General features: G+C 41.3%; 1 protein-coding gene across 7 annotated transcripts in view; it reads right to left on the reverse strand.

Moving 5' to 3' along the window:
- NFIA (nuclear factor I A) overlaps window positions 1-13331 on the reverse strand; it is a 382454-nt gene extending 369123 nt beyond the window's left edge. For 6 of the 7 annotated variants that reach the window (XM_019655493.1, XM_019655491.1, XM_019655488.1 and 3 more), the window contains exons 1-2: window positions 7925-8249; window positions 1957-2488 (exon numbers count right to left, since the gene is read on the reverse strand). In XM_019655493.1, coding sequence (XP_019511038.1) covers window positions 1957-2488; window positions 7925-7951 — 559 coding nt within the window. In that variant the 5' untranslated portion in view covers window positions 7952-8249. Of the gene's footprint in view, window positions 1-1956; window positions 2489-7924; window positions 8250-12943 lie in introns of those variants that run through there. The other variant, XM_019655489.1, reaches the window with a different exon arrangement.
- Window positions 13332-13971: the final 640 nt, after the last annotated feature.

Below are 13971 nucleotides of genomic sequence, written 5' to 3' on the forward strand. Positions count from 1 at the left end.
TAGCTCAAGGATTTAGAGCAACAGCACAGTAACAATGTCAACAAGAAAAAAGAATACATGAAATGGCAATAGCTAGAAAAGTTGCATCTTTTTAAATCCAAGGGAAATGTTTATGTCTAAAACTTAGAATGGATGCTGCTCACACCAATAAAAACGTAATGTGTTTCATTTTGATTTTACCTTGTGAGGAAGCAAAAACCATGATGTGCATCACCTGTTGGTATCCTCAATTTTCAATTAGAGCATTTATTGTAATTTATAATTTACTGACTTTTCTAAATATTGAAAAGATTAAACACAAGATTTTAAAGAGTGCTCCCTGAAAGCACTTATAACACCCATCCTTTTTTTTTTGCACCATACCTTTTTCTATCAGAATCTCCATTTATATATGAAAATAATTTTTTTTAAATTCTAAATTTGCTTATTCAATAGACAAAACAAAGGAACAACAATAGGATGAAAGGGGGGTTAAAAACGAGCTACTTTTCCTGTTTAGAGGTTATTTGAGAACTCTTGCCTTTTCGTTTTTTGCCACCCAGAACTGGCTAAAGCAACAGGCACTTCTTATAATTAAGTATACATTTTCAGAAACCCAAATATTTGAAACACTTATATAGATCACATCCTAAAATACTAATCTATCCCCTGCCAACAGCATGGAAATGATGATGCGTCATGCTTGCAAAGTTAATTTCTCCAGTTTCTTATGTAAGGACAGATGGATCACAAAAGTTCTTTCTAAAACATGTATTAAGCAAAATAATGGACAATGGGGTTTCAGCTGGCTTCTTTAAAAAATAGTTCACATTTTTAGAATTAAAAATGTTCTGCAAAACAGTACAGTGTTGATTTAACAGGTAACATCCTCTCTCTCACTTGTGAAAAAAGTACGTAATTTTATGAACCCCAAAACAATCTACTGGTAGGATTCCACAACCTTCTTTTTTCCATCTGGCTCAAGTAAATGCCATGAAGGTGATCTAGCAAGACCAATATGTACATATAAAAAGTCAACAAGTCACACAAGACCTGAGCTTTCACATAACACAATAAGCCTTCTGTCTAAAACAAGACGAAAGGAACAAAGTAAAAATGCATTATTTTATCCAATCCTCAATAGTTTTATCCTGAATACTACTCAAAATGCTGTAACATGCACAGGTAAAACATGACTTGAAAACAGCTTTGAAACAATAAATAATTTTAGGACAAATCAAAGCAGCTCACTGAATCAATTATCGGTTTCTCAATGCATTCATGCACTATACAGGTTGGTTGGTTACTTTTAAGGTTAACCTCCCCCTCAATTACTTAAAGAGTTAGTTTGCTTTTTCCGTTAGCTATTTTAGACAACACTAAAAGTTCCTAAATACAAAGCTACTAAGTTTGCGTATTAATGTAATTCTTTTCCTTCATAAATGATCAGCAATTGGACAGTAATTTTACCTCCTACCTCTTGTTAATTAGCAAGGGGTTCAAGAGGCCCCAATAGGTTAAAAACACTCCCAGAAGAAAAGAAACTAAAAATACTGCCTCACTACCAAACTAAATGCTTTTTTAACTAGATCACTTGCCAGTTAAAATATACTCTTTATACAAGGCTTTTGATGAGGTGTCTCTCACCCATCATCAAAAAATGCAATTTAAATAAATCACATAACTGACAACCCAACACCTTTGATAACACTACTTACCAAAAAAAAAAAAAAAAAAAAAAAAAACTAAACTCAGGGAGAGTTCTCTCAAAGCTATGCTTTTCCACCCGAATGAAGGTGGCACCTCAGACACTGGGGCGTCTGGCTGTTCTGACTTTGGCCCACCTTGGAAACCACACTGTCTATATGTACATGACCTACAACATAGGATGTTCAGGAATGGCCTAGCATGATACAGAGGTTATCAGGAAAGAAACACACACAAGAAAGTGGAAGGATTTCTCACCATCGCACTTACCTGCTGCATGCACAAAGTATGCCAAATATAAATCGAGTTCCTTAACAGAAACCCCTATGTGATGGGGCTGGACACAGAGGCCTGGATTAGAGCACTGTGGGGACTTTACAAGGCGCTCACCATCAGTACTTTCGAGCGGAATACCTTTAAATAAAATCACCATAACCAGGTCCAACCTCCAGACTTTATCTGCCTGGCGGAGGCAGTCAATTCTTCGCATCTTGCCTTTCTGGTCTGGGTTGGAAAGGACACAACATGGAGGCTTTTTCCCTGTAACTGTAAGCACAAAATCCTCTCGGTACTCGGGTCGGATATCTTTCCGTAACTTGGCCAGAAGTCGAGATGCCCACTTCTGCTTGACCTCTGGTTTTTCACTTAGTAACTCATCCTTCACGGCTCTCTCTTCTTCCTTTGACATACGTTTTTCATGTTTTTTGAAGTATTTTCGTTTTCGGGCCTGCAGGTTGAACCATGTGTAAGCGAAGGCTCGGACGTGGGGCAGAAGTGCTTCGATGAAAGGATGAAATTCATCCTAGGGAAATGAATAAAAACAAAAATATGACTAGGCTGAAAACAAAAGGAAATAACTTTTCTTTTCAGATGGTCACCTTAAAAAAAAAATACAGCCTTATTTCACTTGAAATTTGAATCAAGGATTACATTACCAAAATCATACACAGGATCCCTATGGGAAGTCTGAGAGGGGAAAAAAAGAAAACCACCACTATCATTTCTCACAATCTCAAAGAAGCAAACTGCTAAAAAATTTTGTAAATGTTTTGGTATGTTCACCAAAACGTCCCAGGTTCTATGGTCAAGCCTCAGTCCCCAATCCTTTAGTTTGTAAGTGAAGTTCATTGACATGCTTATAACAATATATAATCTTAACCCTATTTCAAGGAAGGCATATCTAATTTTGCTCCAGCCTTGACCTCACTACTTGTAGTAGAGCCAGGCTCAGCCGCCAGATTGGCAAATCCTAAACATTTAGATGCCAGTCAATGTTTATGGAAGTCTAGGAGCAAAAATCATCTCTGCGATCAATGAAAATATAAACTTTCCCTCTGAAAACACTGCATGTAGACTCTGATCTATTTCTTAGTGGGTTTGGTAACACCTTAATTCCTTTTTTAAGTATTACAGTTGCACATACTTTTTTTTTTTAGTCAAAAACTTAGAAAAATGTGGCAGGGGCCACATAAAAAAGAAGAGATAAATCTGATATTCATCAGACTAAAATAAAAGATCTATGTCCAAGACATCATTGCTGATATTATGGGAATGAAACAAAAAGGAGAGGGGAGGGAAGGAAAAAAACAAAACAAAGAAAAGAGTACATGCCAGATAGTAAACAGAATGCGTCATTGTGACAACAGTGTTGCAACTAAATATATTTAATTTACTGATATGATTGTGAAATGCCTTCAGTAATGATCATCCCTAAAAAACAGAATTATTTAATTTTTGAAAATAATATTTCAGGCTTTTTCTCATCGGAAACAGAACCTGTTATATTCAATGTTTACGAGACCACGAAAACCCTCATGGCTGCCTCTTAAAATTCAAGTAGTTTGAAAATAAAATTGAATTTAAAATATTTAAATTTTTCTTACTGCTTTACTGAATTTTTTTCTTTTATTTGACATTTTCTTAGTAAATATAAAAATAAAATTAAACAAAAATTAAACAGTAACCTCCACAAAGCTATCTGAGTACATCTAACTTTTGATTAACCAACCCACACCAATCTTACATAACTTCTCTCCGCTATACAACCCATCATAGATAAATTATTTACTTCAAATAAATGACGATAAGAAAATCTAAGAGATATTTGATGACTTTTTTAAAAGGGTATAGGACAGACAAATATAAAATGCATTCTTTTTCAGTTTGTAATATCCATCTAAATATATACTTTGGAGACAAAAGTAACTGCAGGTCCAAAATATTATTACTAATAAAACAATTATTAAGTTTTTAAATGTTCAAATGCAAACTGAGTGGTTAAAATTGGTAAAATATTTTAACAATGAAGTCTGTTTGAAATACTGCAATTTATAATCAATCATCTAAACAATACATATGACTGGCTGGCGTTTTAAAAGTTAGTATATATTAATATAATGCATAATAAATCATTTCAATAACTGACAATTATTTTTTTCCTCTCCGAACAAATTTCAGGCTTTGTACTTCAAGTTTAGCTTTGAAAACTGCTCTTTTTCAATAAAAGAATCCAAAAGAGAAGTCAGCTTTTATAACATGTAAGCACTCTTTAAGTGAAGGGGGAACAGAGGAAAATACAAGAATTATATTATTCTTTACCAAAAACCATTAGCATTTTAAAATTTCTGATGTTTGAGAATCTTTCTTATTGCCATGCTATAGAAGAGAGAAATGGGGGTGGGGGGGGCATTTTTCAAGTCACAGTTTATCTAATAAGGTACACGCCAAACCGCAAAGCATTTAAACATTACTAAATTCTGAGCTCATCCTTGAAATATTCTAAAATACATAAATTTGGGGTTTGAAACAGTCCTTCACATTGACTAATTTTCTTATATACACAGGACATGCTAGGGACCAAGGCTGTATGGTATTATGCAAAGAACTCCTGGAGTCAACCTTAACTTCAAAGTGAGCTTTCACCAAAAGGAGGATTTCATTTTAAAGTCTCAGCCTCATTTTATAATGGAAAGGATAACTTAGCTCCAAACAATTAGTATTTACGTTAAAATGTTATCTTATTAAAAAGCTTTATTAATAATAAACATTTTAAATAAACATTCTAATATGGCATTTAAGTGCTCGAAGATACTCCCAATATGCTTCTCAGAGAACTGCGAACTGCATTCATTCATGTTCAAAAGGATTTTGTTTACCTGCCAACCAAATGCTCATATATCTCATAGAAATCCTTAAATGCGGCCAACTATGTCAACTAATCATTAAGAATAATCTAAGTCCCTAATTTTGCATCAAAAGTATTTACAACTTATGACTCCTCAAAGGTTTCAAGAATGTGCAATAAAAGTGCACAATATTTTCTATATATTTGCTTACACGCACAGTTAAAACGCTAGCTGTCTTTCTCAATTCACTATTAGAAATATTCCAGTACATCAAAACTAAAGAATATCATTAACTTGTAGAAATGTCCAGGCATAACATACAGTAGTTTAAAAAAACAACAGTATATCTTTACAAATCTTGTTGTTGCACATATAGCCATAAGCTATATAGTATTTCAAATTATTCAAGAGAAAACAAAGAATATTTTACAAATGTACTCCATGAGAAAGTTATAGGCCACCAATAAAAACAAACCTGAAAACCTGTTTCAAAAGTGTATGACTTTGAATCAGCACCTTAAACGATGATCTGTTTGTAAGTAAGCCAAGTTTAAGAACCACTGAATGCTGATATTTCTGGAACTACTCTAACGTTCACCTATAAATTTCTACTATGTTATCATTCTGTGGCCAGGTACATAATTTGGTTACAATATTCCTATATGGATTAAAATAAGATGTCTGGCATTTTCCTGATTAAGTTTTTTAAAATTGCATACATGTATATAGAGTTTATTCTTTCATTTAGAGTACTTTTATCACTGTGCTTACTGGACTTTCTTTAATGACCAATAAACTACCTAAGTTTTTCTTTTAAAAACTGGTTCTAAAGCTCCATAAATATTCCAGCAAGTTAAATAAATTGCAAATCAATTTTTAAAAGAAGAACTCATAAAATATATGGCCTTCATTCACTATTTAGTGTACATTTTCTTCGCAAACTGTTACACTAAGTAAGCGTGTCTTAGTGGTGTTTCCAGAAGAAGGCCTAGTGACTGTATCAATTGCACTGCCAAATATGTTTACAAAAAAATAACTTTCTTAATATGATAATAACTCAAGGACCAAGAGAATACAACTTTGTTAAATACCTGACTATGCCCTGGGCCTGCATGGATACACAGGTATCCTCCTATATGCAACATCCCAAAATATAAATTTATCTTTGAGAGCTCACTTGAGAAGATGCTACTGCATCCTATTATGGCAGCACACTGGTATTATCTACAAGTTCTATGTGCTGCAAACTTTTGCCAGCTAGAATTTCAGCTAGAATGCTAGAATCTCAGCATTTTCACTGAAGTCGTAACTCATTCAAATTATCTTAACACTTTGCAACTTATCCATATGCAATTGTGAACCTTGCCAGAAGTGGTTGGAAAAGTTTCATTCCATACTTCCACAACTTACTAAAATAGGAACTTTGGAAGTTTGTTAGGGAAAAATAAAAACTTTTACAATAACTAAAAGCAACTGCTATCCATTATTAATGCTAGGCCTAAATCCCAAACAGACCATTTCAACATAAAAGATGCGTTTAAGAGTCTTCTGAGATCAAATAGCCGGTATTTTTACTGTTAGATATTGCAATAAGAAAAGGATGTCATGTGGGAAATAAATCCAGAATCTAGAGAGGAGAGAAAAAACTATTGATACTTTTTAGCCTTCCAGAAAGTATTCCGGTTAAACCGTTATCTCGTGCTAAATGAAGGCAAGAAGTGGTAGCAGGTTTTTTAAGGGAGTGGTGAATAAACATTTTATATGAAGCATAAAACTTCAGGTAGGTGATTAATGGTCAGATCGCAATGTACCAAAACAGTATGAAGGTTCACACTTCTTTTTTCTTTTTCTTTTTCTTTTTTCTTTTTTTTTTTTTTTGTAGCGCAAAATCACTTTGACTTCAAGCCTTTTAGTCAAAGAAAATAAATAATATATTCAAAAGGGACCAGATTTGGAGCCGTGAAGTAGCAATATTTTGCCTGGGGGTGGTGCAGACAAGAGAGGGATGAAAAGGGAGGGCATGGAAAGGAGGGGCGCTGGGGCGAGGGAGACCCACGCTCCGAGTTGAGTCGGAGGAAAAGTTGCCCCCGTCCTGCGTGTGAAGCGGCCCGAGTCGCTCAGCGGCGGTGGCGGTGAAGGGAGGCAGCGCCGGGGGGAGCCGCGTCGGGCTCCGGGCCGCCGCTTGGGCTTGCGGCCCGGAGCCCAACTCCGCCCGGCGCTCCCCGGCCCGCGGCGGCCCGCGGCCTCCGCCGCTCTGCGCAGCGTGGGCTCGTCCCGGCACCGAAACTTTCACTCAGGAAAGCCAGCGGGCGACGAGCGGCAAGGACGCAGGCTCCACCCGGCCGGCGCGGGGGACGCGCGTCCACGCAGCCCCGCTCTGCCGAGCCCAGGGGCCGGCTCGTCGCCGCCTGCCCGCGTCGGAGGGGCGCTGTCCCGACCGGGGCCGGGAACGCCGGCCCGCGTCCCTCCCGCGAACCGGACCCCAAAGGCTGACAAACAATAAACAGAAGTAAGAGTTTGGGGCGGTTGCTGCGATGCGGGCTCCAGGAGCGGGCCGTGGGCGCGGGGACCCGAGTTCTCCCGCACCCGGGGGTGCCAGGGGCCCCGAGCGTGCGGGTTGTGCGGTGGGCGCCGTCGGCGGCCCCCTCCCCGGGCGCCGCGGAACTACAGGAGCCGGCCTCCGGGCTGCAGAAACGCTGAGTCCAGATTTCAGCGTGTCATGGGCTGCAACCCGCCGAAACACGTGCGGGGCGCCCGAAAACAGCGGCGTTCCGCAGTCCATCGCCCCGATATTAATTAACGCATTAATAAGAGGGCGCCATTAGCCATGTGCCCACACAAATGGCCGTGCAAGAGGAATGCACCCGCATGGAAACAAAGTTACTTTCTTAAAGCTGTATTTCTCCCCTCTCTACACACGAGCACACGCGCGCGCACACACACACACACACACACACACACACACAGAGAAACACGCGCAGACACAGGCACACACCAAGGCACATGCCCCGGGCCCAGCCGGCGCGACGGTCCCCAGCACCCCCTGCCCAGCCCCTGGTCGGTCCCCGCCACTCCGGCCCCCCCACCCCCTCGGCATCCAAACAGCTGCTTACCTGGGTGAGACAGAGCGGAGAATACATAACTGCCAGGCGATGGGGTGTGCGTGTGCGTCTGGGTGTGCGGTTTGGAGGTGTGCGTGAGTGCGGGTGAGAGAGGAGAAAGAGGGAGAGAAGGAGGAGAGAGAGAGAAGGGGGGGAGAAAAAAAATCAAGCCTGCTTCTTGCGTTCACATTTCCAACTCGGCTCAACTGCAGCCAGCCAGCGCTATTGCCGCTCCATGAGCTGAACTTTAACCCCGCCTAGAGTTTCCCTACACTCCACTATACATGTCTACTGTACGCGGGCGTTAAAGGCATAGCGCACCCTTTCCCGCTCCCTGGCTCGCTGGCTCTCTCGTCCCTCTGCACCCCCCCACCCCACCCCCTCGTCCCCGCTCAGCGCATTACTGGGTAACGCAGTGAGGAGCAGTTACAGTCTGTACTCCCGGGCAGCTATAGGCTGCCACAGGATGTGCTTAAGCAAACAAAACTACTTTTCCTCATCCCCATCCCCCAATCCCCGCCGCAGACCTTCGCGGACCTCAGGGGAGGACTTGGGCAACTTTGCCAGGTGGCCCGGCACCCCCGAGTTCGCGGTGTGGGCACTGGGAGAACCCGAGACAAGGCCCTGGGGCCAATTTGCATGTATGCAAATTTTTTTAATCGGACCTCCTAGGTAACTTTTTTCCCCTCTGAAATGCGGTACGGCTCAAAAGCATTGTAATCTCTTCAACCAAGCTTTCTGTGGGAATAGATCGTCGGCAGAGGTAATTAATGCACAAAATCCTGCAAACTTCGTGTAGCTCCAGTCCGATGGTATTCAAGAGCGGGGGTGGCGGAGAAATTTTTCACACAGAAGATTCACCGGATTTGGGGGGTGGGGGTGGGGGGTTGTCTGGAGAAAGGGAGGCGGAGATTAACGAGCGTTCTCCCTCCCAGGACTGTGAAACTAGTGGGTCTGAACACAAGACGCCATAGAAAAAGTTCTATCACGTTCAGAAACAACAGTCGTTTAGCTGTGACATCTTTTTCTTTTCAGGAGAAAAAAAAAATTGTAAAAGGGATGTCCCCTTAGGGAAGGGAGATATTCTGGTCCCCAAAGCGTGCCCAGAAGTGGACACAGGCTATTATTACCGTCCCTGTGCCTGGGACACCTCTGGAAGGGTGCCTTTTAAGAATCCCCTTTTTTTCTCTCCCCCAGGTAATAGTTCTTAAAATGGAAAAGAGCTTCCTGCAATTATTTTAGGTTTGCTAAAGTATTGTTTTGGCAGAAAGGGGGGGGTGGCTTTTAGGGTTTGGCAAGTTGCCAATAAGCCTGCTTTTCCAGTTTTTTTTTAACCTCATATTTTCTCTCTAGGCTCTCCTCCCTACTGGAAAAGGGGGGGGGGGAAGAAAAGTATACCTCCTTCATCCAAATCTCCAAACCCCCATCCCATCTCTTCCTCCTCATCTCCCTCACTCCAGTTTGCAGCCTGCTACCTTCGCGAATCCTTCTCAAAATTCCAAAAGGAAAGACACAGACTGGGGAATCTACACCTTTGTATCTGTTACATAGCTTAGACAGCCTCTGAAAAGAGGAAATTACTGTAAGAATGCCCACTCTGCAGGTGAGGGTCAGGTGAGGTGTTAAGGCCACTCTCATTCAGGCTCCCCCTCCACCTTGTTTAAGTAAGGGGTAACAAAAATACCTCTACTGGGGAAAGTAAAGTCTTCTGAAATATTCCGCATCTGTCTAAAGTTATTGTATGCTTGTTCTCCAGCTACTTTATTGCTAAAATAATTCCTGAATGCTCAAGAGACCATTTTCATACATCCTGATCCTAAATATCCTTGGACATCTCTCAGACTATTTATTAAGGGGCGAGGAGAAATGATGACATAAACCTTTAATGAGAGAGCCCCAATTTTCCAAATTAAACAACGGCGTTTCCTTGGTTCTTCTTGGATTTCAGTAGGGGGAAAATGTCCTAAAAGCTAAGCCGAGTTACAGAGACAACTTCCTGGCCACGAAAACATTTGCTGGGATCTATAACTTCAACGCGCTCCAAGTTTCCTCGATAGAAATTTCTGGCTGACGGTCCCAACATGTAACTGAGGCACAGGGAGAAGTTATTGTTCAAGTGTGTGCTCTTGGGAAGCTGTCTTCAAGAGCAGTTTAAAATCTTTCTTTTGGTGTATTAAAAGATAGACTTTACATCTGCTTCTTTCAAAAACAGCAAAGATTCTTACTTTTAACTGAATCTCAAGAAAAAGATTTTTAAAAAGAAAAAAACAGGACTGGCACGTCGCCCTGCTTGAAAAAAAATGGAGAAAAGTAATTTAATGCTGATATTCCTACTTTAAAACTTCTTTTGTTGCAGCAGTGGATGTGCCCGCGATTTCCAGCTTTCTGCGGTTAGCAATATTATCTTAAGTAACTTTTGGCGCCTTTCGTAAGACTTTTGGATATGGGACGATTGTTTGCGCCCTCTAGGCAAGGGCTGGATCCAAGTTCAGCACCAAAGCCCTTCACATCCGCTCCTGCTTTCTCTCCTATCTCCGCCAGCTCCCGCTCCCTCCCTGGCGGGAGGAGGTGGGGGAAGAGGCGGGGGAAACACTACAAAGCACAGTTCCAACTACAGCCTTTGGAAACAGGACTGAGAAAAATACAGTAGAAGAGTTACAGTTACAGAAAGGCTTCTGGTAACTTTCTCTCCAACAGGCATAAATTTAAACACACACAAAGAAACAGATGTTCCTCAAAGGGCAGTCTGGGGGTAAAAAACATTTCCAACTCTCTCCCCTCTTCCCAAGTTGCAAAAGTAAATCCTTGTCCAGAGTTCACAAAGATCCTAAGGGGGAGGGGGGGGGAGGAAGAGAGAGAGAGAGAGAGAGAGAGAGAGAGAGACAGACAGACAGACAGACAGACAGACAGACAGACAGACAGACAGGGAGGAAAGAAGAGATAGCGAGAACAGTGTAGGCAACACAGGTGAAGTACAAAAACTAGTTTACTACAATCATATAAATGACCCATTGTTAGGAAGGATAAGCCCCTTATTGGAAATAACCGCTCCAATCATTTATTTTGTAAGTGCTGGGAGGCTGCCTTGAAATGGGATTGTCTCTGCGCAAAGGAGGCTCCTGTCATGCTCTCAGCTATCCATATTCTTCCTGGCACAGAGCCCAGCCTTGCATTTACTGTGTTTTATTTGCAGAAATGTTACCTTGCCAGTTTTAGTGAAATCCTCTTAGATATATAAATTACGTCAATAAGGTTTCACTTATATGTACATCTCAAATACCCCTCATTTTAGAGGTTACTTAATAGGAAGTTCTTATTAATATGATTTAGATTTTAATGCCCAAAGCAGTAAAGATAAAATTGGGGTTCGTAAGTGACAACGCCATTAACCGTAGTTCTTACCAAGACTACCTTTATCACTAGCATTTTCCAACATTTTTCTTCTCTCGTTTTTTTGACCTGCTGGTCACTTGTGTGCAGATTTTTCTTATATGCTTATATTCCTAAATTGAATCATATTGCTGAACTGAGCATCCAAGTGGATTCTTACATCAAATTTCCAAACCAGATTTGATTAGAAGGCCTAAAGCCTTGGGAAAATAGTTCGATGGGAATTTAATACAAAGATGGGAAAGAGCCCATATTATTTTCCATTCACTTCCCAACAGAATTAGGTGTCTACACTGCTTAGAGGGAAGGAAGAGATGGGTATATTTTACTCAAAGGCTGCCAGTTACTGTCTCCAAGACAAGCTTCTGCAGTTGGTTTCCACTGGATTGGTGTCAAAGACTTGTCCTAGAGGCCAGACTCCAGCTAAGAGTTAGCCAGTCAGCAATCCCCCACACATACCCTCCACAGGGGTTGTTGTGGTAACAAGAAGAAATGTGAGTTTGGCCAGTCTTAATACCCTAGTTGCTACCGACTATATATTAAACAGCAGAATTCAAAAAAAGTAAAGAAAAAACACTCTCTTTCTCCCCTTCTTCCTTTTAAATGTAAAAAACAGCTGTCAGTCCACCTGTGAAACATTTCTTTCCCTTAAAACTGTTGTTGAGAGTTCAAGACTGGAGGCTTGCCTATTCTTCCAAAGTGCCCAAAAAGCCAATGCTTCTAAGATCATCAGAGAGAGAAGTTTTGTAATGCTGAGTATGCAATGTATTACTTCCCAAAGCTTACTACAGTCCCATAGTTCAGGGAAGTTTTTAAGTCATACATTTTTAAAAGTTGAACCTCACCTTCTACAACAGTTAACTTCTCTGAATTTAAAAATAATAATGCAAAGTTAAATATTTCTCCAGCAGAATTTTTCTAACTCTTTCCAAAAAGGCAGTGAAGAAGGCATAAGATTCATACAAAAATCCCCTAATCAGTTTTTTTTTTTCTTAAACTCGAAAACTCTTTCCTATTGTGCTTGCTAAATCCGGAAGAGCTTGTAGCTTTGACAGCTTGAACCACACCATCCCCTTCAGAGCCGCAGAGAACTTCAGATCTTCTCTGCCCCGCCCCCTCTGGCTATTGCGAACCACTGTACACCCAAGCTTCCTCATGATTGGATATAGCTTTTGTCAATCTCCCATTTTGTCCCATTGATTAGACGATCGAATCGTCAATTATTCTCCGGGTCCAGACATTTCTTTTCGGGCTAGGTTGGCTGCTGAGGCCAGACGTCTTTTTACAGAACAGAGCACGTAGAGGATTTTCCCCCCCTTTCTGGAACCGAGCAAGCGCTAGGACGAAAAAAAATCTGTCAAGCTCAGCAATTTTTTTCAAATCTCGGGAAAAAAAAAAAAGGAAACCCAGTCTCTGATGCACACAGCAAAAAAAAAACCAAAAAAAAAACCATCCACAAAGCTACATCTTTAAAACAAAACCATTACAATAGACATTTACCCAGCAATCACTTAAATGCATATGCAAGCTACAGAAATTTTTAAATCTTAGCCATTAAACAAAATCATTCTACCATTATTGTTGTTTATAAGACGCATATCGTATAAACGCAAAATAGAAAGTTTAAGACGTACCACGTACCATTGCAACGTAAAAAGAGTACGTGAGAAACTTTAAAATGTTCAGACGAATTGCTTCATTTGTTGTCCCCTTTTTTTGGCATTAAAAAAAATCTAAATAAACTTGGAACCGTTGAAAACCCGGAAGAGATTTTTTTTTAAAGCTGTTGGCCAATTGCAGGCTTCTTAGAGAATTTTTTTTTACTCCAAATCAGAAGGCTTTTGCAATTGCAATGCGCGCTCTCTGCCTCTCACTGTCTCTCTCTCCTCTTTTGAAAGCAGTCCAACCCCGGCTGGCTGGTTCTCAGATTCTTTTCTGGTTTTGCCGTGTGTGCTTTGGATTGTACGAGACTTTGAAGAAGTTGCAATCGATTCACACTCCCTCTCTCCTCTCCCTATCCCCTTGTTTATTTCCGCAATCGCTGCAATTTGCATAGTAACCACGCACAAGACGCCGGCGGCAGCCTGCGGAGGGGGCCAGGAGGGGGCAGGGAAAAGGCCTTGCCCCCTTCTCCCCTCCTCCCATCTCTCTCCCCGCCAGTCTCCTCCTCCCACGGCGCGTGGCCAATAGGAGTCCCGGCATTCAGCGCAAGCTCCGGTCGGGACACTGTTCGGAAGAAAAGCCCCAGTGTTACTAGGCCCGGGTCGCAGGATCGTGTTTTTGGCGCAGAAGTTCCTCTGTTTGGGGACCTTGCAGCCGGTGCTAGGGAGATGGGAGGATATAGTACCTTTGCCTGGGGTTGTGCAGGTTTTGCACGTTTTAATGAAATCTGTACACCTGCTTTCTCGGTTTCTTTTTCCATAGCCTCTCGTGAGTTATTAGGCTAGTTCATGATGGTTAGCGAGAGATTTAACCTTTATTTGCACCGGTGTAGACCAAGAGTTAAAGATCCTCGTTGGTGCATTAAATCAAGAGAGTGCAAAATGTCACAGAGAACTTACAGTGAAATAAAGCTGCTACTCCAGGTTCATGGAGGAAAAGACATTGGCTCTGGTCTCTGCAGATGACTGAACATAAAATTGTTAGGTGGGCTCCCTCAAGGATAAAGC

The sequence above is a fragment of the Hipposideros armiger genome, unplaced genomic scaffold, assembly GCF_001890085.2.
Source record: "Hipposideros armiger isolate ML-2016 unplaced genomic scaffold, ASM189008v1 scaffold_240, whole genome shotgun sequence".
Classification (NCBI taxonomy): Eukaryota; Metazoa; Chordata; class Mammalia; order Chiroptera; family Hipposideridae; genus Hipposideros; species Hipposideros armiger.